This window comes from Pagrus major, chromosome 6 (assembly GCF_040436345.1).
Source record: "Pagrus major chromosome 6, Pma_NU_1.0".
Taxonomy (NCBI): domain Eukaryota; kingdom Metazoa; phylum Chordata; class Actinopteri; order Spariformes; family Sparidae; genus Pagrus; species Pagrus major.
The window spans coordinates 21,445,042-21,466,900 of record NC_133220.1 but is presented as its reverse complement, the minus strand read 5'-3'; the positions used below and the strand labels follow the sequence as shown (position 1 = coordinate 21,466,900).

The 21,859-nt window shown below is 40.4% G+C and overlaps 2 protein-coding genes across 4 annotated transcripts; both read right to left on the bottom strand.

The window, feature by feature from the left end:
* Nucleotides 1-700: 700 nt before the first annotated feature.
* Nucleotides 701-3,142, bottom strand: pfdn5 (prefoldin 5). The gene is made up of 6 exons (XM_073468283.1): nt 3,059-3,142; nt 2,572-2,674; nt 2,255-2,286; nt 2,057-2,131; nt 1,852-1,957; nt 701-1,056 (listed from the first exon to the last, which is right to left on the bottom strand). Exons 1-6 carry the CDS (start codon nt 3,122-3,124, stop codon nt 971-973), a joined length of 468 nt encoding a protein of 155 aa, XP_073324384.1. The 5' UTR covers nt 3,125-3,142; the 3' UTR covers nt 701-970.
* Nucleotides 3,143-7,275: 4,133 nt separating this feature from the next.
* espl1 (extra spindle pole bodies like 1, separase) lies at nt 7,276-21,179 on the bottom strand. Of its 3 annotated transcripts, none has more exons than XM_073467449.1 (32): nt 21,024-21,179; nt 20,781-20,869; nt 19,973-20,275; nt 18,889-19,641; nt 18,648-18,749; nt 18,383-18,494; nt 18,138-18,265; nt 17,766-17,959; nt 17,409-17,651; nt 16,900-17,044; nt 16,451-16,610; nt 16,127-16,266; nt 15,548-15,682; nt 15,330-15,446; nt 15,053-15,224; nt 14,825-14,953; nt 14,552-14,708; nt 13,811-13,920; nt 12,424-13,565; nt 11,909-12,326; nt 11,412-11,537; nt 10,895-11,108; nt 10,275-10,477; nt 10,035-10,162; nt 9,777-9,899; nt 9,446-9,595; nt 9,147-9,314; nt 8,882-8,986; nt 8,666-8,781; nt 8,483-8,566; nt 8,108-8,272; nt 7,276-7,700 (listed from the first exon to the last, which is right to left on the bottom strand). In XM_073467449.1, the coding sequence occupies exons 2-32, from the start codon at nt 20,859-20,861 to the stop codon at nt 7,499-7,501; spliced, it is 6,525 nt and encodes a 2,174-aa protein (XP_073323550.1). In that variant the 5' UTR covers nt 20,862-20,869; nt 21,024-21,179; the 3' UTR covers nt 7,276-7,498. The 3 variants fall into 3 exon arrangements, with proteins under 3 accessions (XP_073323550.1, XP_073323552.1, XP_073323551.1); XM_073467451.1 differs by having other exon boundaries at nt 11,921-12,326; XM_073467450.1 differs by having other exon boundaries at nt 21,088-21,179.
* Nucleotides 21,180-21,859: the final 680 nt, after the last annotated feature.

Sequence of the window (21,859 nt, the reverse complement as noted above, 5' to 3'; positions counted from 1 at the left end):
GGAAAAACAGACTACACACTTTCTGTTCAACGATTGGGTCAGTTGTATCAATATAAACCCATTTTAACATGTCAAAAACTCACTTCTAGAAAGTGTAATTAAGTATTGCCTAAAGATGCATGAAGGTTTGGGTTCAATCTTGAACCCTATACAAAGAAAGAGCTAATGCCCGTGTGGATTAAACCTGTAATGGTCAAATCTTGACACAGTTGTCAAATTATATATCATTATTATAGCCTGCCACCACCTCTGCTTAAACACAGCTGATTTCACTTGTGGCTCATGAGACCCCTTCAGTCTCGTGACGTCATGCAATTCCTAGCATTGATGCTGCATTCACGTGCTCCTCGGACGCTCCCACTTCCCTAGTTGGGAAGTAATGTGTTCATGTGCATCATATCGGAATGTGGGAGCAACATGGAAAACAAAAACAAGCTGTTTGCCATTTTATCGCTCACAGCGTTTAAACAACAAGTTTACAGCTGTTTCAAGTGTTTGATTAACAAGGAGGAGCAAAGGAAACGATACAATGACTATAAATGACTTTTGTAAAAGTTTCTTATCAACCTTATATTTACTTTTGCACAGTTAAGTCTGCCCACCTTCAACAGGATCACTTAACTGAAAACATCTTCGTATATATGCAGGGCCTTAAAACTTCACACACAAAACACAACAATGAAAGACACTTAAATGTTCATTGAATGCACAATGACCTCTTTAATTTTGCAAATGAAAAGGACACCCATTTCAATTAATTTAAAATTGACCAAGTATACATAGTTGCTCTGCCATGACAACAGCCCACATATGATTTTCTGGTGTCAGTGTACAAAAGAAAACTTGAATTCTTCAATATTTAACATGACTCGTGTGAATTAGTGGGGAACATTACTCTACAACAGCAGATGTACATAAACCTAAGAAACCCCCCCCCTTCAATCATGAAGAGCTCAAACAGGTGTTCTCATTAAGCCTTGGTGGGCCCAACCACCTGTGATGACTGTTGGCTCTGTTGTAGCTGCTGGATCTTCACGTTCATTACTTCAATCACAGCTGCAAGACAGAACACAGTGTACAAAGTCAATAGGTGTGTATTATGTTATCAACTAGGTGAGGTGAGGTTACTGTTGACTGTCCTTGAAATACTCTCATCATTAAATACAGATTACTTTCCACTCAAAACTTACTTTGGTTTCTAGTTGCTATGTTTTGTAGTAAAAACTTTAATGCAAACACATTTTCCACATTTGAATTAAAGCCTGAAGACGATTTGTGAATATTTTGGTGCGTAAACATTAGAATTTTTAAAGGGCAAATATATAAATGCAAAGGGGTGAATGCAACAGGAACTGTTTTTTGACAAAAATGCAAAATTCAGCACAAAACCGACCAATTAAAAAAGATTTACAACATTGAGGCGTTATACTTACTAGTATTACTAATGTGCTCATGCATATTTTCTGGCAATCAGGATTTTTTTTTGGTAGCATATTATCTTGTAAACCAAGGAGATTACTGTATAGACAGGACTACAATTTCTGTATCGTTCATCCAATATGGATGTGAACACTTAAATTGTAGTCACACATTATAAGACACTCTTTTTTTGTTTAATTTCAAATCCAATATAGAAGGGTATAGAGCCAAAACAAATGTTCCACTGTCCAAACAGAAACCCATTTTCGAAGGTTAGTATTCAACTCTTAAAATATGCTTTAGACTTTATTATTGTATTACTAAAAAGATAATCGGGCATTGTAGCATTAAAACACATCACTTGAAATTAGAAAATGATAACATGGTGAAAAAAGTAGGAAATAAAGATATGTATGAAAAATGTGCGCTCACCTTGTTTCATGGCATGTTTTTCCTGAAGGGCTGGCTGAATTTTCTCTATCTGCTTTGTGAGGAAGTCTATCTTGCGTTTGAAGAATGCCTTTGCGTCTTCCACTTTCTACAGAAACACAAAGTGTAAAAAAAAGAATGTTTTACATCATCTGAAGAAATTATTAAGCATATTTATTCATGGGCTATCAAATGCGAATGTATTTGCCTTTTCAACATAGTATCCTGTCCCCACATCCACTAAAACAGTTTCCACGTCATTCAATGATCCAGGGACGTACATCTGAGAAGAACAAATGTCAAGGACATGTAGGTATATTTCTGAAACACACAACTTCTTTTAAAGCACGTCACACCAAACAGCAAAACATGAAATTCTGGTTGCTCCACAGTAAATGAAGGATACAGAGCTGGTAAGTGGCACGAGCAATTCTTTTCCTGTATGAGAGAGGAGAGGGAGAGGACAAAAATTAATAAACGATCCACTTCGGCTGCAGATTCAAATGTGTAGATTTCAGAAATTTCTGACATTACACATCGAAGACATAGCGCATATTTTTGAGCAACACACTGATTGCAATAAGCCTTTTGAGGAGAATATTTTTATATTATTGTGACTGAGATTAACATTTTTATGATGACCATACCAAATGAAGAACCACTGTTGAGCTCATTATTATTAAAGCCTTGCTAGGAAAAAAGGGTCATAAAACGTTTACTCACCTTTATTGTTTTGGCTCAGGACGTTCAAACTATCTTTTGCTTCAACATACTTGGTCTGGACGACTTTGAGCTGACCTATTGAAGACGTCAAGAACTCAATCTCCTGCAGAAACATCGAAATGTACAAAAACAACTGAAGTCAGCGAGAGAGTCAATACACAGAGTGAATCACTGCATACAAAAGCACACCTGTCATCTGTCTGAATCCAACAAGAGAGTAGAAATATATACTAGAAACAACACATGTCAACAGCTAACATTTCTACAACATTTTTAAATGTTGTAGAAATGCGTGAAGGGACGAGGGACAGACAACGCTAACATGAAACACACCGGGTGACTGGGATATTCAACTCACGTCTGCACAGTTAGCATCAGGGCTAGCTAGCCACCCCACCCTCATGTCTTCGCTCAGATTATCGCCCTCATAAGGTCTATATTAAAAAACACAGCCACAACTCAAATATACTAAATATTTTACTCGTACCTGATCAAGCTGGGTTTTGAGTCCCTCTAGCTGAGGCAGGGAGAGGTCTGTGAGATTCACCGCCATGTTGGAAGCGCGATGCAAATGAACCCTCGGTGATAGTGTTTCCGGGTGACGGAGAGGGGCGGTCTTTAGTCCGAGACACCGCCCCCCTGCGGACAGGACACGAGATGCAGCTGCTCACTACACTTGAGCCTTGCAAGATGTTTCCTAACTTGCTCATGCGTGTAATGCTTTAACTAAAATGTGCTTCAAATGTTGTTGGGAATTTAATGGTTCTCAACAATAACATTTATTTCGCACTTTAAATGCATGTCAGTCACCTAAAATGGATGTGTGTGCAGAAAGGACATGTTATATGGAAGTTCAGGCATGACAAAATTAAGTTTGATCCATGCAGGTCCACAATGTATGTTGAAAAATAGAACTCACTTTTGTTTTAGAAATACATTGCTAGCACTAAAAATGATCTAAAAATATAAACTTCTTTTAAAAAAACATAAACTCGATTAATCGTTTTAACTATACCCCTAAATATTCCTGTCATAAATGCATTTTCGTTTTTTAAACCGCAACCTAAACTTAATGTCCAATTGGCACTTTACAAAACTACGGAAACCCTAAAGGGCCATGCATTCATACATTTTATTTCCTCCGTTTTCCCGTGATAACAAGTTAATTTCATTTGTTTTCTCGAGATCTCGAGTTATTATCTCGAAATAACAACTGCCGTTTTCCCGAGATAACGGGATAATTTTCTCGACATCTCGAGATAACGAAACTTTGTTTTCCCGAGATAACGAGATAATTTTCTTGAGATCTCGAGATAATGAAACTTTGTTTTCCCGAGATAACGATATAATTCCAACTTAATGTCCAATTGGCACTTTACAAAAACTACGGAAGCCCTAAAGGGCCATGCATTCATACATTTTATTTCCTCCTTTTTTCTGTGATAACGAGTTAATTAAATTTTTCTCGAGATCTCGAGTTATCTCGAAATAACAACTGCTGTTTTCCCGAGATAATGGGATAATTTTCTTGAGATCTCGAGATAACGAAACTTTGTTTTCCCGAGATAACGATATAATTAATTCGAGATCTTGAGAAAACAAAATGGTGTTTCCTGCAATGATTTAATATACTACACTATCGTTTTGTTTGTTTGATAACACAACCTATTGCAGTTGAATACGGAAGCCCTAAAGGGCCATGCATTCATACATTTTATTTCCTCCGTTTTCCCGTGATAACGAGTTAATTTCATTTGTTTTCTCGAGATCTCGAGTTATTATCTTGAAATAACAACTGCCGTTTTCCCGAGATAATTTTCTCGAGATCTTGAGATAACGAAACTTTGTTTTCCCGAGATAACGATATAATTAATTTGAGATCTTGAGAAAACAAAACGATAGTGTAGTATATTAAATCATTGCAGGAAACACCATTCAGTGTAGCAATGTCAGAGGAGCAGGAGCATATTGATCACTGCTTCACATATGTTTTCAATCAAGGCCTGACACAGGCTGAAATAGCATTATGCCTTGCTATTACAGATAATATACACATTAGTGTGCGTAATCTAAAAAGACGGTTAGCAAGGCTTCAGCTATATCGGCGGCGCAATCTAAGTGAGCCTGATGTCGTCGTTAATTACATAGCTGACCAGCTACGAGGTCCTGGGCGTCTCCATAATCTCAGGCCTATCATATCACAGTCATTATCTCGAGATGTCGAGAAAATTATCCCGTTATCTCGGGAAAATGGCAGTTGTTATTTCGAGATAATAACTCGAGATCTCGAGAAAACAAATGAAATTAACTCGTTATCACGGGAAAACGGAGGAAATAAAATGTATGAATGCATGGCCCTTTAGGGCTTCCGTAAAAACACAGACAACTGTAGTTTTGTCCAATGAAATGGTGGACTGGCATTTTCAAGTTTAAGCAACAACATGGAAGTCCATTTCCTATCCAGTTATCAGCATTACAGATTGATTATATGTGGGAGTGACAATTATTTTGTACTTAAATGTTGCCAGTACATTGTGCTATCAAATATCAACCTATTTTTTTTTCTTTTTGCTATACAACTGTACATTAAACTGAAACTTTAAATATTATCTTAGAATATTATTACTGGTTTCCCTGATATACAGTCCTGCTCACCATTATTAGCACCCATGAAGTTTAAGTACATAATGTGGAATATCTTCTGAAAAAAATGAATCAAGTGAAACATTTCTTTTCTATAGAGAACTTGTGTTTGATACAAAAGAGCAAATGATAAACAACAATTTAAAACAATAAACAATGGGAGGAAAAAATAGAAAACCTTAAAGCTTGCTGTGTCACTGGTATTGGCACCCTTCGCTGTAAATCAGTATGGAAACACATTGTGTTCACAAATGAGAAATCACCTATGATAAATTGTCTGTGCCCATGTGACATGAATTAGCCAATGAATGATGACTTCCCTGTTTTAAAAAGCCATCTGTTATCCCCTGTTCCTTTGTCACAATGGTGAAGACAAAGGAGCTGTCTGAGGACATCAGAAGTGCGATAATTGGCAAACACAAGACCTCCAAAGGGTATAAGGCCATCTCCAAAGACCTTGGTGTCCCTGTTTCAACAGTGCGTAATGTTATTAAGAAGTTTGCCAAGCATGGAACTGTCAAGAACCTCCCTGGACGTGGGGGGAAGAGAAAAATTGATGAGAGAAGTCTTCGAAAGTTGGTGCGAATGGTGGAAAAAACACCACGTCAAACATCCAAAGACCTGAAGGCCAATCTGGAACAGTCTGGAGTCATGGTTTCAACAAGTACCATACGCCGCACACTAAACCAAACAGGGCTTCATGGGCGAAGGCCAAGGAAGACATCACTGCTGAGGAAAAGACATAAAAAGGAACAACTAATCTTTGCCAAAGAGTACCTGGACAAACCACAATCCTTCTGGGAAAATGTTCTGTGGACAGATGAAACAAAAATAGAGCTTTTTGGCAATGCACACCCACAGCTTTTTATAGACTACACAATGAAGCCTACAAGGAAAAGAACACCCTACCAACAGTTAAGCATGGTGGAGGATCCATAATGCTGTGGGGCTGCTTTGCTGCATCTGGTACTGGAGGCCTTGACCGTATCACAGGAATCATGAAATCAGAGAATTATCAAGAGATTTTAGAGTGAAATGTCCTACCCAGTGTAAGAAAACTTGGTTTGAGTCGAAGATCATGGGTCCTCCAGCAAGACAAAGACCCAAAGCACACATCCAAAAGCACGCAGGAATGGTTGAAAAGGAAAAAATGGACTGTTTTAAAATGGCCAGCCATGAGTCCTGATCTCAATCCGATTGAAAATCTTTGGTATGAGCTGAAATCTGCCATTGGGGAAAAGAAACCTGCAAACGTTCAAGAGCTTGAACAATTTGCAAAGACAGAGTGGGAGAAAATACCAGCTGAGAAGTGCAAGAAGCTTATAGAAGCGTATAAGAAACATTTGGAGGCTGTCATCACTGCCAAAGGGTGTGCAACCAGATATTAAAGAGGGGTGCCATTATTGCTGCACATGCTGTTTTTTCTGTTTCTTCTTTGAAATTACAATATGTAAGTTGAAAAAACAATTTTCTTTGTTAAATTACTTTGGACCTCCGATTAAAAGATCCTGATGATATAAATTTGGTACATTTCCATTTATTTCTGACGATACTGTAGAGGTTATGCAAAAAATGAAGGGGTGCCAATAATGGTGAGCAGGACTGTAGGAGAGCCGAAGTCATGCACCTTCCGGTTTGCCCCCTGGGACCTTATTTCAGAAAACTGTTTGGTAGTGAATGGAGATAAATCATTTTTTGATCCCTTTGGATTGAGCCATAAACTACACATACAATTTAAAAGAAACATTTTCAAGTCAAGGAAGTCACAATGAGAATACATTGTCACAAAAAAGATATACTATTATTGTAAGAACAAGATCAAGATGCTGTGTAAGATCTAACTTGTCTCCACAGGAAAAAAAAATGTTTCAAATGATAGATGCACATACTCCGTGCACGTATTTCTTGTTCTGACAATGTAAATAAATAATAAAAAAAGTTCTGTAAAGGCATTTCCCTAATTAGAAAGTCATTTCCACAATGCAGACACCGACTGTATGTGAGAACACATTTATTCATAAATTGTCGTTCAATCAACAGATTAAAAGTCCATTCAAAAAATAGCAAGATATTTAAAATCATTTACACTATAGTTAGTACTATAGGTATAAAAAATGGAAGCATTGGTTTAAATTAAGGAAACGCAGTATATTTTAATCTTGCAAAAACAAGGAGGACAAGGAGGACAACTTCAAGTTAAAGTCATGTCCTTCAGCTTGTTTGCTGAAGTAATAATAGATACTGCATAGCTTGTTTGAGGAAGAGCTTATGTGCATCAGCCCAACTACTGCAGGTGGACTGGTAAGCCATAGACTACAGGTGCAGCTCCTATGAGGTATTTCAGGTGTGTGGCCTGACGTGACGGGCCCATATAATCCAAGAGGGGAGCACCAGACCCAGCAGATAACCAGGACTCCAACAAGGCTTTAGTGAAGCGATCAATATCCCGATCTGTCACATCCCACAGGTTTCCCAAAACAAAGGGGCTAAGGAGGGGGAACAAAAAAGAAATAGTCATGACAGACGCACTAGGAGAATCACTAAATATACCTCCACAACTTTCACTGAAATTGAACTATTCCACATCATAGATTGAATAAACATTTACATTGCTTGTAACGCTATATTGTGTTTTTCACAAAAAAAACAAACAAAACAAAAACAAAAACAGATTGGCGGCTGCTGTCTTGTTTTTTTTCAGACCAGTCAAAAACATTGATTTGTGTCTCACAAATCTGTGAAGACAATATCCTGAGATGTAACTAAGGAATAAAGAAAATTGGTAAATTCAGGTTTGTGGATCTGCCACATCAAGATATAAAACAACTCTAACCCTTCTTTCTTTCTATAGTATTAACCGATCTTTAACAAACAGTAAAGACAGATATCTCACCAGCCTGCTATGAGGTAGTTTAGGATGATGCCTTGTCCTTCCTGATCCCCGCGAACTGCCAGAGCAGCACTGCTGCACCCAAAAAGCAGGGAGGCTGCTCTCATCTGCCGCTTTAGGACCGCCTGGCTGTCCAAGAATCGTGCACCTGCACCGTGACCCACGTAACTAAAGCAGTTCAAGGTGAGAGGGACATGGACAGGGTGGATATAAAGTAAAACAGGTTATCTAATCAAAGAGCTTAATATCAAATAAATCTTGTACAAAAATATGACAGAATACTGGAATTTAAATGAACTTTCAACAATTAGCCTTGTCATGAAGTGTAACTATCATTTCCCCTCCATATCAGGATACACAAGATTGTCACAAACTCACATGTATAGATCCTTGGTCGCAACAGCTTCTTCCAGCTGACCCGAGTCAGGCGCAGCTCCACACACACCCTTCCAATCCAGATTACTTTAATGAAAACAATAATGTAGTAAATGGGAAGAAAACAGACCAGCGACAGAAAAACTTTCAGACAAATCGAGTGTTTTTCTTGATTGTTGGTCTCACCTGCTGAACCATTCCTTGAATCGGTCTTGAGAGTTTCCTAAATTGGCATCAGGGTCCAGCACATAAAACACCTGCTTTGTATCCACACCTTGCTTCAGGATGGACTGAGGTTCGGTCTACAGGGGAAGTAATAAGAGTATCCATAACCATCACTGAACCTAACTGTCATGAAGTAACTTACATCTGCACCACAGGGCATAAAGAGCTTAATCTCACCTCTTTTTGAATGCTCAGTCCAATTAGTGAGTGCAGAGACGGCATTCGGCTGACAGAGCGAGATCTTAAGATGGAGATGCTCTCCCACGGCAGCTTCTGAAGGTACTGCAAAAGGGAACAGGAGAGAAGGTTGTACATTTCAGCATTATCCTACCATACAAAGGACAAAACGGTGCTTTGGATGCATTTTCTCTCTCAAAAAGCGGCTCTGTGCACACATCAGACTACAGGTAAATAAGTATTCAGCAGAGATGATGAACCCAACCTTGTCCAGGATGAGAACCACATGACCGCGGGGCTCGTCTCTGCCAGCAAGCCGGGACACAGTGGCACGAAGAAGCTGGTCACACTCCATGTCCCACTGTGGAGAAACTCCCAGAGCGAATCTTTTAAGGTCTTCTTGGGAGAGCACAGGAGAGGCAGACAACACGGCCTGAAACACAAGTCAGAAGTGTAAGCGGGAGTTGTTTTGTCTTTTCCTTTTCGCGGCCGCTTTGAGACCAGGACAGAATAGAAGGTCAGATTCTGATGCTAAAAAGGTATAGAGTGAAAAAAGCCACATACCTTCAACATCTCTTCACTGACTGTCACTCCCTTTGCAGACAAGGACTTGCAAAGGTGTCGAGCCTGATTAGAGACCTCAGGATCCAAAGAAAGTGGGAGAAGAAAGCTTCTCCAGCATCCCAGCAATCCCTCCATCTCCTTCATCAGCCGCTGAAAGAAACATGGGAGATTTTTACAAACCTTTAAGTGATTTTTCTTAGTCAAAACTTGAACAATATTCTTACAGTATCATGTTTTCTTTGTCAATGCGTCTGAGTGGAAGTAAATAACGTTGAATAATTAATGCAGTCATTCTGACTCCCAAGCAGTACAGTCGTTCTTCTCCACTTACCTCAACTCGAGAGTCGAGTGCCCTGCGGCCCTCCCACCACTTGGCTTTCTCAGACACACAGCTCACAACCTTCTGTTCCACCTGAATACTATCCATCTCCTGCACCAGCCAACTCATGGGGTGCTGCAAAACAGAAAGACAAAGAATGTGAGCAGGGCAAGATTTTAAAGTGGGTACTGTCTCCATATTGCTAAAGCCACAAGCATTTACACTGTCTGGATTCAGATTGTGGCTATGATTCTATATCATTTACCGTACCTGCTGTTTTGAGGTGGGGATGTGAACAGTGACTGGCGCAGATCCCTTCTCAAGACGCGACAGTATGATGCTATCACCCATCTCACCAGGTTTTACTCCGAGCACAGATATCACACACACCGTCACCCCTGTACAAGATGCACAGAGAGAAAGGATATATTACATTAGTATACTGCAATTAGCATTCTGCTTTTGCTCAGCTTATGTCAAGCAGGTAAGCTTGAATACTGAATATTTTACCTGGGGGAAGGTGTTGAATTTGTTGCATAAACTCTTGACAGTGGCTCTTGGGGAAAGCAGCAGAGTCAGCAGTTGGGAAGGAGAAAATGTTCTCCAATTGCGACATCTGTTCCATAGAGTTCTTGGACTCGCTCAGACTGAGATCCTCAAGAGTCAGAGCATCCATCTTGTCTGCGAGCTCACTGGACACCTTTCTTAGCTTTCTGTTAAAACACATTTTGAACACAATTACCAATACCATCAGCAGAGAAAAAAAATGTTCAGCCTACAGTCGAAAGAGGCCAAAATAAGTGCTTTAATTGGGTTTGAGATATCTTAGCCCAACCGTACACATAAATCACTAGAGCTGCAACGAGTTATTGACTAGTTGTCAACCTTTAAATTAATCATCAACTATTTTGATAATTGAATAATCGGATTGAATAATATTTTAAGAAAGAAAAAGTAAAAATCCTCTTATTCCAGCTACTGAAATGTGAATATTTTCTGGTTTCTTTGCTCCTTTGTGACACTTTTCAACGTTTTTCTGATATTTCTAAGAACAAACAACTAATCAAACAAAAATAATCGACACATTAAACTAATTGTTAGTTACAGACCTATACAACGCATATGCTTACTTTAGACTGCTGGCTAAATGCCTGATTGTGCGATGACGACTTGTGATGCCCAAGGACTGAGAGTGCAGCATTGCTGTAGTTATGGGATCCTGCTGTCCCATGGTCAAAGCCAGAAGAGCACATAGTGTCGTGTAGATGGAGGGCGAGGGGAAGTGCTGAAGGGACAACCAGGCCGAGTGGAGCAAAGACTGAATATCTTCCAAAGAAAGATTGTCTGGGTAGAAAAAAAGAGAAATTATAGATTTAAGTGGATAAGGAGATGAAGAAAATTTTGATATCGTAGCCCAAATTATACACTATAAAAACAGTTTATAGCTAGTTCACAATGCCATAAATTAAGCTCATGATCAATTCCTGCTTAAAAACAGATATATTGTAAAGTATTAGATTATTTACAATATTTCACAAAAAATCTTCTTTTTGTTATCACAGACAGATTGTGAGCTACACTCCAATGAAAGGACACAAGATACAGTATCACTGCAGACCAACTGAGTGTAGCTGTGTAAATCCTCACCTGGCCTGCTGTCTGAATGAGACAGGTGGGCTTGTGGACCTTCTCTCAGATGACCTCTGCTCCTCAGTTCAGACAAGTCGTCTCTCTCAAAATCACGACACATATCCCTCCGCAACACCTCAAAATCTATGTTCGGAGAGAGTCAAGAAAGAGATTAGAGCTCTGGCATATCATCAAAATATTTTAGATATTGTCAAATCAATTTTATTTATATTGCCCAAAATCACAATCACATTGCCTCAGTGGGCTTTACAATCTGTACTGTAATGCCTATCATTGTTACCATTTGTCTCTTATATTTCCTGCCATTCAACACCTCTAACATACTCTCTGGTTTTGTCATAGTTCCCAAAACATGCTTTAATATGTAATATGGTGTGATTGATAATATAAACTAAACTTAGAATTGAATTATGGTCATTTGTGCAAATGCCAGGTAAGTATAAGAACGTTATGTTCCCCTAATTAATGTTTCACCATGTGAACAAAATACACACCAATATCTTTACTTGAGGCAGGATTATCTTCAGTCTCAGTGTCCGATGTCCTCAGCTGCTCAATGCTAACGTCCAGAACTTCTGTGGTTTCCTCCTCAATGGTCCTCATTTTGTCCGGCTCCTCCACTGAATCTGCCTCTGCCTTTGAAAGCTCCCTTCTGGTTCTTCCTCTTCTTGTCGAGGCAGCCTGACGGACCAAAGTCTCATCATCCTCAGAGGAGGTGGCCCGAGGCACTGCAGTGCTCTTCTTACCCCTGGCCTGCCTCTTTGGTAGGACTTTCTCTGCAGGTGGATCTGGGGCCGTCTTGCTGTTTTGGGCAGCTCTTCTTGTGGTGGTTTGCCTTTTAGGGATTTCTTTTTTTCCTTTGGGCTCCGTTTGGGAGTTGGCTTCTGTGTCACTCTCATCACTAAACTCCACCTGCATAGACATATCAAAGAGGAAGCCATTGTTCATTAAAACATGAAAGCTGTATATTTTTGCAGCAATAAACCCTCTGCTCTGATTAGACGCCTACCTTGAAGTGTGATTTCTTTGCCCGTCTGGGGGCAGCAGGAACAGGTTGGGCTTTGCCTCGAGCTGGCGACAACTCTTCATACACCTGAAACTGGAGCTTAGAAGCAGTCCTTGATGCTTTCTGCACTGAGACAGGGGCTCTCACCTTCTGAACAGGAGTAAAGCTTAAAGTAGGTACCACTGTGTTAAAATCAAAAGGGCCCTGATCCCCAGAGGGTTTTGACTTAACCATCACTGGTGTCATCGGAACCAGTCCCTTTGCTTTGGTTGAAGAACTTGTCACTTGGATCTTGGGCTTGACAACCTTGACTTTCTTTGCCTCCTTTGTTTTGTCAGGAACATCTGTGTTTTTAATGGACTCTTTGGGCTTCTTGAGCAAAGATGAGGGAGGCACAATTTTCTGGTCTGATTTCAGCTCTTTATCCGCTTCTGGCGGATTCCAAGTCCAAGCATTTGAAAAGAGCTCCTCTGGTGTGCAGCCCTTTTTGGCAGCCAAGGTAATTAGTGACACTATAGCTTTGGTTGCCATTAGACCTGCTCTCACAGATCTTAGCACAGGAGAGGGGGTGGAATTAACAAATGCTAAGCCAGCCTCCAGTACTTTCCAAATACCACAGACCTTGTTATGTCTTGGTTCCAGCCCAGATAGGGCCATGCGAAGGTACACACGGCCCACCACATCTTGCATCAGGGAGGGTTTACAGAAGCCTTTGACAGGCCCACACATGGGGAAGAGTTTAGCCAATTTTGCCCCAAGTTTGGCAGAAACACTCTTACAGCGGGCTAATGTTGCAGACTGAAGTTTCAAACTGACTCTAGCTTCGTTGGGATCCAGCTGGAGAACCAGATCAGCCTGTGCAGCTGCCCAGCGAGCAGTGGCACGACCCAGGCAGGGCTCAGAGCAGCAGGGGCACTGGCAGTCAGAGCCATGCTCCAGGGAGGAGAGCCAGCGGCGCGGCTGGGCTTTGAGAGGTGGAGAGCTAGTCAGATCTCTTACTACAGGTTCTTTGGCAATCCACTTAGTGCTCAGGATGCTCTGAAAATCATCCTCTATGCTGGGAAGTGGAGACTGAGACTTCTGAGCTGGACGACCTTTCCGAGGTTTGATTTTCACCTCTGCCTTCTGCACCTGATCAGAATAATCTGAATAAAAGAAAAAAAATCATTTAGCAGCTCAAGGAAATGGACACACTGTCTCATGCAATGTCAGTGTACTACATCAGACAATAGTCTTCACACATAAGACAGAAACTTACTGTCTTACTTCAAACTATGAACATGAGCAACATAATTCTGAAATACAAAACCAAACACACAAATCTTCACAATACAAATGTGTTATATTGAATCAATGTCTGACCCTATTTGAATTTGTACATTTCACAGACCTGTGCAAAGCTCGAGAAGGAATCTGACTTTGTCTAAATCCATTCCACTTTCCTCTCTCTCCCCCTGCATCAGCTCCAACTCAGCTTTCATCACCAACAGCTCAGCACATCTAAAAAAAAAAGAAAAAAGACAAAACAATTAGTACAGAACGGCTGAATTCAATAAAACTAAACTACAACTCTGACTTTATGTTGATCTTATTTATTGCGTGTTCTGGGACTTTATAAGTGTAGTGTAAATACAGCATTACTCTATATGTATGCATGTATATTACCCATTTTTAATCAGTTGCACATGTACAATCTAACACTGTAAAGTTATCGGCCTTGCAAAAATAAAATATAAAGCAATCCAACAACGCCACCACAAAGTGCAGCCTTAAAAATTAGGGTTGAATAAGCACCTGTATGACACAGTCCGTAATCATGAAATGCATAATAAGCTTCATAAAGTCAGGATTTATAGCAGATTGTATTGGACTGCAGCGGACTGTAACTCTTCATTTAACACACTTTTATAACATATTTTTTAATCCAAACACAAGACGGCTATACTTTCTGGTCCAATAAATAAGCTTAAACACTTAATCAAACTTAACAGCACACAGAACATAAAGGATGCACAGTTTTAGCATTGCACAATACAGAAAACAATATGTAAGAATGGCCACTATAAGCTGTCATCTTTTGGACCCTGACCCATTATTTACATCTAACCCACTATGATGTACATGTACATACTGGCTTGGTGCTTGCAACTTGATGGCCAGTTTGAGAGCTTCTAGGCATTGGAGCCTGGCGTCATTGATGGCCCCAGAGCTGCTCCTCACAGTCACCATCTTCATTGAGCAGTTTAACAGCTCTGAGAGAAGCTGCCACTTCAGCACCAGGTTATCTCCTGTTCACAGACCAGAATCAACATAGTGTACAGCGCTAAAACAAACTATCATTAAGTATTAGTTCAGTATTAGCAGCTTTTCCATGCATTGTCAGTCCGTGTGTGGACAAACATACCTTGATCGATGAAGCGCACGTCTGAGGTGCTGCCGTTCGTCCCATATAGGCCTTTCCCCACTAAAGTCACTAACAGGCTGCAGAGAAGCTTCAGACTTTCATACAGGGCAGTGTCTGGGCTGTTTAGACCTGAGACACACAAACAAGCATTGGCTCCACATTCTCACAACGCAAAATTAGAACAGAAAACCATCTGGTTATATGAGTGTAGCAAATGTTTTAGCTAACCATGCTGTGTGATTTGGCTTCGCTGTGCTTGTGGTAGTGCAGCTGTGTCTAAACTCAGATAGGAGCTGCAAGTCTGGAGGGTCCGAGCACGCAACAAGTACCAGCTCTTTGACTGCCTCTGCTCATTCACTTCTTTAAGCACCTCACACAGATACAGCAGCCCACGATCCACCTGACATATGGTCAAAAAGGAAAGGGGAAAATAGATAAAAATCAGCTATTGCAGGAAACAAAATGCAACAATATGAGAAATACTGGTATCAGACATGTTACCTACCTGCCCTGTGCTGTAGCAGTACTGAGCTTTAAGCAGAGTGGCCAACATAGAGAGAGAAGAAGGTCCCTCGGCAGTGGAATCGGAGGTGAGAAACTTCTCTGCTTGCTCTAGCTGGGCCTAAAATGGCACAATAAACAGAAAATCAACAAAGTGAGATATAGTACATGAAGTGAAATATTGTAAGTTTGCGAGAAATATTTATTGCAAAAGTGCATTACCAAAGCCAGTTCAGCTGTGCCCATATCCAGCAGGATACTGGCCGATTGACAGAAGGAGCTGGCACATCTGTGGGCATCAGCAAGTTGACGTGAAAGTCCAATTGCAAGTTGGTAAGCTTCCAAAGCCTTCAGAGGCTACGTAAGAGAAAGAGGAGATTTGATAAACGCACAGATTCTTTAATTACTAATGTGAACACTAGTTAAAACAACCTGACAGCAAGATAAACAACAACATACCTTTTACACACCTAGTCTTTCTTACAGTATCCCCTCAAACTTAAGTATTTGCTTTCCAAATAATTATTTCTCAAACTAATTATGTTTATACATTGATTGTTTTCTGCATTATTATATGCCCATCTAGGGAAAAAAAATCACCACAATTTGGTTGATTTAACATTGATATTCTCTTTACAAACCAAGTCTTATAATGCGCATCTCCAATTCATATAATTCTTCATAAACTGTGAAGTGGTAATGTATTTGATATAACTCAACATCCAGTTTGTATTGAAGGGAGAAAGTAAAAACTGTACAAAAAAGACCCTCTGTGACTTCAACTACATTCTGTGTTGTTACCTTTCCCATAAGTTTGAAGAGAGCAGCTGTTATAGCAATGGAGCTACAGGTTTGTTTGGAGTTTCTGACAGAAGGCAGGACTCCACTCTGTAGAAGAGTGGACCACTCATCCAGTGCTTTTTCCAATGGCTTACACAACTCTTAAAAAGGAAAAAATATAAAAATTATTGTCTATTAATCCCTCACAGAAAGAGCAAGTTATGAACATTATCATTTTTTGATAAGACACAAAAATAGTACTTGGCAGATGGTATAAGAAAAGCCATCGTATAACACAGGTGTCCACAGTAGGATGATTGATGATATGATAAAGGGGGTTCTTACTGTTTTCTGAAGCCAGGTTGAAATGCAGGCCTTCATAGACCAGGATGCTGTCTTGTGTTGTCTGCTTGTCTTCATAATCAAAGTCATTGGTTCCTATCGGATTGGCCACAGAGCGTGTCTGCTCGCGCAACTCTCGCTGTTTTTTGTCTCTGTCAATGGCCTAGGGGAAAAAATTACACAAAAAGAAGCACACAAGCAACATGAATGAAGCACAACACAACAAACTTTATTCTAGACCAGCTTAACAGTCTAATATTTATTCTTACATTAGTTTTTATCTAAGAAAAAAATTGAGACCATCAATATTACCATGCTATTACTTTTGGTTTCACTCACTTATTGTCATTAGAAAATTAGAAATTCAACACCGAGTCTCTCATTAACAAATACCAACGAAACAAAATAAACAAAAATATGTACAATTTCCTAAAAGATCCGATAGAGCTCACCTCCTGAAGATTCTTCTCGAGAGTGCAGATATAGAGCCAAAGTAAAGCATGGGCCTTGTCATCCTTCAGCCTGTCAGCGTTCTCTGGAGTCTCTGGTTCTTCTTCAAGTAGCCGTAAAGCTTCATGGGTAAAATCAACTGCCGCACTGTGTGTTTACAAATGACAATTATTAGGGCTGCACAATAAATTTAAATATTATCGAAAGTGCGATATCCAAATCACAGAAGTTGCAATTTTTTGACAGAGATAAAATCTGTGGCTAAACTAAACAGAATTACAATGAAGTACTGTCGTGCTCTAGAGACACCATGGCCTAAAAATCTTGTCCTTAAGACTAAAGGAAACTGAAAATTGTAATGCAAAAATTGTCATTCCCACTAATTGTCAATCAAAGCTGTCTGTCAAAATAATCACAATATGGTTTTTCTAGCATATCGTCCAGCCCTAAACATACTGAACAATGAGACAGTGGGCTCAATGGTAATGATAATGTGTATAAAAGCTCCTACCAGTCAGTCTGTTCACTGAAATCCTGGTAACACACAACTTGGGCCATCTCACAGAGGTAGACAGCACGTAGATGCGTGTGGGAGCTCTCCTCATGGCAGATGTCCAACAGATCACACAGAGTGTTGTAACGCTCCTGGGCCGTGTCCCCTGCCACCTCCTTATAGGCACGCAGCTCTTCCTCCAAAAGGCAAAGCATGACTTGCTCATCAGGGACATCAGGACCAAAACCATCACGTAATGTCCTGTTCACAGGTGGGACAGGCCAAGCCAACTGTTGTTAATTTCCTTTCTATTGATACCCTATTAAGTTATCTGACAACTTAAGGGGAACATAAAAAACAAAAGTCTGTCTGCACCTGAGACGAATGTCCTCCTCAGAGCTGCGGGCTGCGTCAGTCTTAGTTTTCACCCATAGAGAGACCGGTTCGGCCAAATGGGTGGTGATTTTGTCCCCCAGAGCCTTCAGCCACAGGATCACCCAGTCCAGTGCTCGCTCCAGTTGTCCGGCCCGCCGAGACGTCTGCACAGCCAGCATGAAGGGTCGGCTCAACTAAGCAGCCAAAACATATGATAACAAAACAGATGACTGTACAAGTTTACACATCTCTTATCTGCAGAACCTATTTAGAATTTGGGAGGTGAGGTTATGTATGCCAGTTTCCAAGCTCATGATGTATAGTGTGTATTTATGTGGTGCACGATCAATAAAACACACTTAAAGAACTTACCCTATCAACAGAGAGCGAGACAGGGCAATTCTTGCATAGATCCCTGCAGAGGATCTCAACTAGTGTGAAGGCTTGGTCATAGAGACGCCGATTGTACAATCCACAAGCTAAGTTGCTCACAGCAACCACTGCAAAACATGTGGTAATCACAAAATGAAATAAACAAAGGATAGAGTTAATAAAGCATTATGTGTTGAGCACTGCTCAAGTATGCAGATAACATTAATAATCTAGACTGTAATCACCTGCTTTGATGAGAAGGTTTTCACTTGACAGTTTATGCAGTTCAGTCATCATCAGTCCAGCTGTGGCCTGGCAGTACAGCAGTACTCTGTCCAGTGTGTCGCTGTCCTCCAGCTATGACGACAAATAACAATCAGTATTATATAGTACTATATAAGAGATTGGAACTGCGGCAACATGTTGTAACAATGTGATTCATCTGTCTCATTTTCAGTTCTGTCATCACTATAATCATCACAAAACTGGACATTACAGAAGCAGCCTCACCTGTGATGCCAGCATGCTTTCATAAGCAAATACGAAGCCTTGGTAAATACTGAAGCAAAGGGCCTGTTGCAGTCTGCTGCCATCAGCCTGGCATGTAGAAGGCTACAAAGAAAGCAAACCACAAGTTAGCAATCTGTACAAATTCAAGAATATAACTTGAATTGGCAATTGGAAAATCCAACACTCAAATTTTAGGGAATGATTGAGATAATCCCTTTTCCTGGTCAGTAACGTCACTCACCTTCTTTAGCACCTTTAATATGCGTTCTTGGTGTTCCTCAAGAAAGGAAAACCAAGACAGAAGCACGGGTGCGCTCAATCCCTTGCTGTAGCCACTCTCAACAGCCCACACAACCAGTCCGCAACCTTCAAGAACTGCATGAGCTTCTCGCTCCCCCAGGTCAGCTGAAAGAGACCTCAAGGCCCTGGCACACTCTGTCAAAGCCTGGCCACTCTCTCCACCAGCCTTCATTGTAGTATGAATTTTTACTGCCCATTTTCCAAGTACCGCAGCCGTACACTGACAGTCAGTACAGTTTCTGAACCTGCTCTCAAATTCATTCACAAAGCTGGAGGCCTGATCATAGTGGCCAGCCTTACAGAGCACCTTCACTACAATCAGCACCATTTCAGAAAGCACATATAAACTTGATGTCTCAGCAGACTGCTTAGACCCGTCTTCTTCTCCACGCTGAACTCCCATCCAGCATTTGTCGAAAAGCGTTTGCATTTCCTGGATGAGAAAAGAAGCATCATCCTTGCTCATCACTCCACAGCTACTCTCAAATTCAGTGATGGAATCCTCTGTGTATATGGGAGCTTTGGAGACTGAAGGAGTTGCACTTTCTGTGTCCAACAACAGGAGGAAGCTCAGAGCTTGCAACTGGCAGTGGAGTTTGTCACGGGGATTCAAGATTTTCTCGTTTTTGGTGGCAGATAGTCCGTTCCAGAGCACTGAGAAGCAGCTCCGCACAAGGACACAGTAGTCCTCAGCCTGTGGATCATACAACAGTGGTAACCTTGTTAATGCCGACACTGAAAAAGCAATCATATAGTGTAGAGGTGGGATTTACAAAATTATATTTTATTTCTATATTTCTTTTTCTCTCTCAATCTGCTGTATCTTAGTGTGTAGATCCTGTGCTCATGAGTCATTGAAAACAATTTGGCTTTGTATTATTGATTCCATTGGCTATCATTTAATTACTGGCCAATAACCAATCATACAAATTTCCCATTATCGGCCAATAATTTATCCATCTAATATATTGTGCATTCCTATACAACACATGTATATGAACTCTGTAAAAAGAAGTGATACATACCTGTTGGACTGGGGTTAGCCTGCTGTACAGCAACCCAGCTACATGGCTGCATAGACTGTGAGCTTCTAAGGAGCTTAGCTTCTTGACAATATGGAAAACGATCTTTTCCATGTACAGAGGACTGCTCTGAGCAACAAGTGCTGTAGAAATATCATAGCCATGTAGGGAAAGTTCCACCAGCCGCACCAACTGACTGACATGGTCAAAGTCAGGGGATCCGGCACCGAGATGATGGTTACAGGCTCTGATGACCCTGTCACACAGTGTGCGACCCTGAAGGCCTGGTCGACTCTTCACATAACTCTGCAAAATGTAATAACAAAACGGGTTCAGATCTTCAAAAGGCAGAGTTATAGTTATCACCAGTTGTACCAGTATAGCCCAAAATCACAATCATGCCTCAGTGGGCTTTACAATCTGTACAGTGAGCGCCATTCTCTGTCCTTAGACCCTCGATTCGAGCAAGGAAAAACTTGCCATATTAAAAAAAGAAAAGCCTTTTAACATGAGGAAAAAGAGGGAAGCAACCTCAGGAAGAGCCACAGAAGAGAGATCCCTCTCTCAGGACGGACAGACAGACATACAATAGATGTCGCATGTACATAACAGAACAAAATCAGTTTACAAATTTCAGTGACACATTTGATACAAGGTGAGTTGTATGCGTACACAAACACTTAACTATAAATCTCGCATGTCTAGTTCTAACACATCAAATGAAACAGGGGTCATTTAAAGTCAGTTACTACTGGTGAATGTTATTTTAAAGGCAGTGCTTTAACCAGGCTCTGTCTTTCTGCTAACTAACCTCCAACTCTTGAAGTAAAAGCTCCGTCTCCTTCACAGAAGCGGTCCGCTTGATGTATTCGTCCACCTTCAAACACTTCATGTCGACAGCTGTGGAAAACACGATAGTTAAAGAGTTGCTCATGTTAATTGTAAACATCGACAAAGCGAGTAGTTTAAGTTAGCTAATGTTAGCCACAACATGACGTTGTTCAACTAACGTCAACGTCTGCGAACGTAGCCGAGAGAGTGAGCTGTGACTTACTTCAAGCAGGAGACCTTTGTAGCAACAACTTTATTTACAGCAGCTAAAAGACACACTTTCTGACCTTAAAAACACAATTCAGCAGCGGCATGGTGGATGCGAAACTTGTGTATCTAAGTTAAAAAATTCAAATCCTCAGCCATCATGGAAACTGTACCCTCCGCGCACTGTTTTTGAAAAGTGTTTGCTAGCCAATCCGACAGCACATCCGCTTTTACCCGGAAATACAAGGACTTGTGGGTATTGTAGTTTAATAACCAACCTCGGACACGCAGATACAAATCAGGGCATAAGTAAGTGTAGTAACTCATCGTCAAACCATTAAATAAATACATGTTTTAAAGTGTACATTTGCATTTGAGCAAACTATGTCTACACAGAATGTCTCCCAGAAACAAGTGACGTCACTTTCCACACCATGAATTAAATAGTTCACCTGAGATCCTGGTGAGGTAGATATTAAATGTTTTAAGTGCTTTTATGATGGTCTAAAAAATGTCCATTTACTAAACAGTAGCTTAACTGTAGCAAGTAGGGGTTTGGAATTGTACAGGTTTGGAGAATTGTGGATTCTTGTTTCCACAGTACTCTACTCGCTACACTTAACTATTGCATATAATTATTAGTCATAATCATACCAAAATGCACCTTCTGTTTTTAATTTCCACTGTCCCTTCAAACCACATAAAAATCTGCTTGATTCTATGATAGCATAACAAGTCAGCCACATCTAGCACTGTAAATTACAGTGACACAAGACATTACAATTAAAATGTAATGATTAAAAACAATTGGTCAATGGTCCTAAAAAATGATGGGAGAAGATTCTGTTTGTT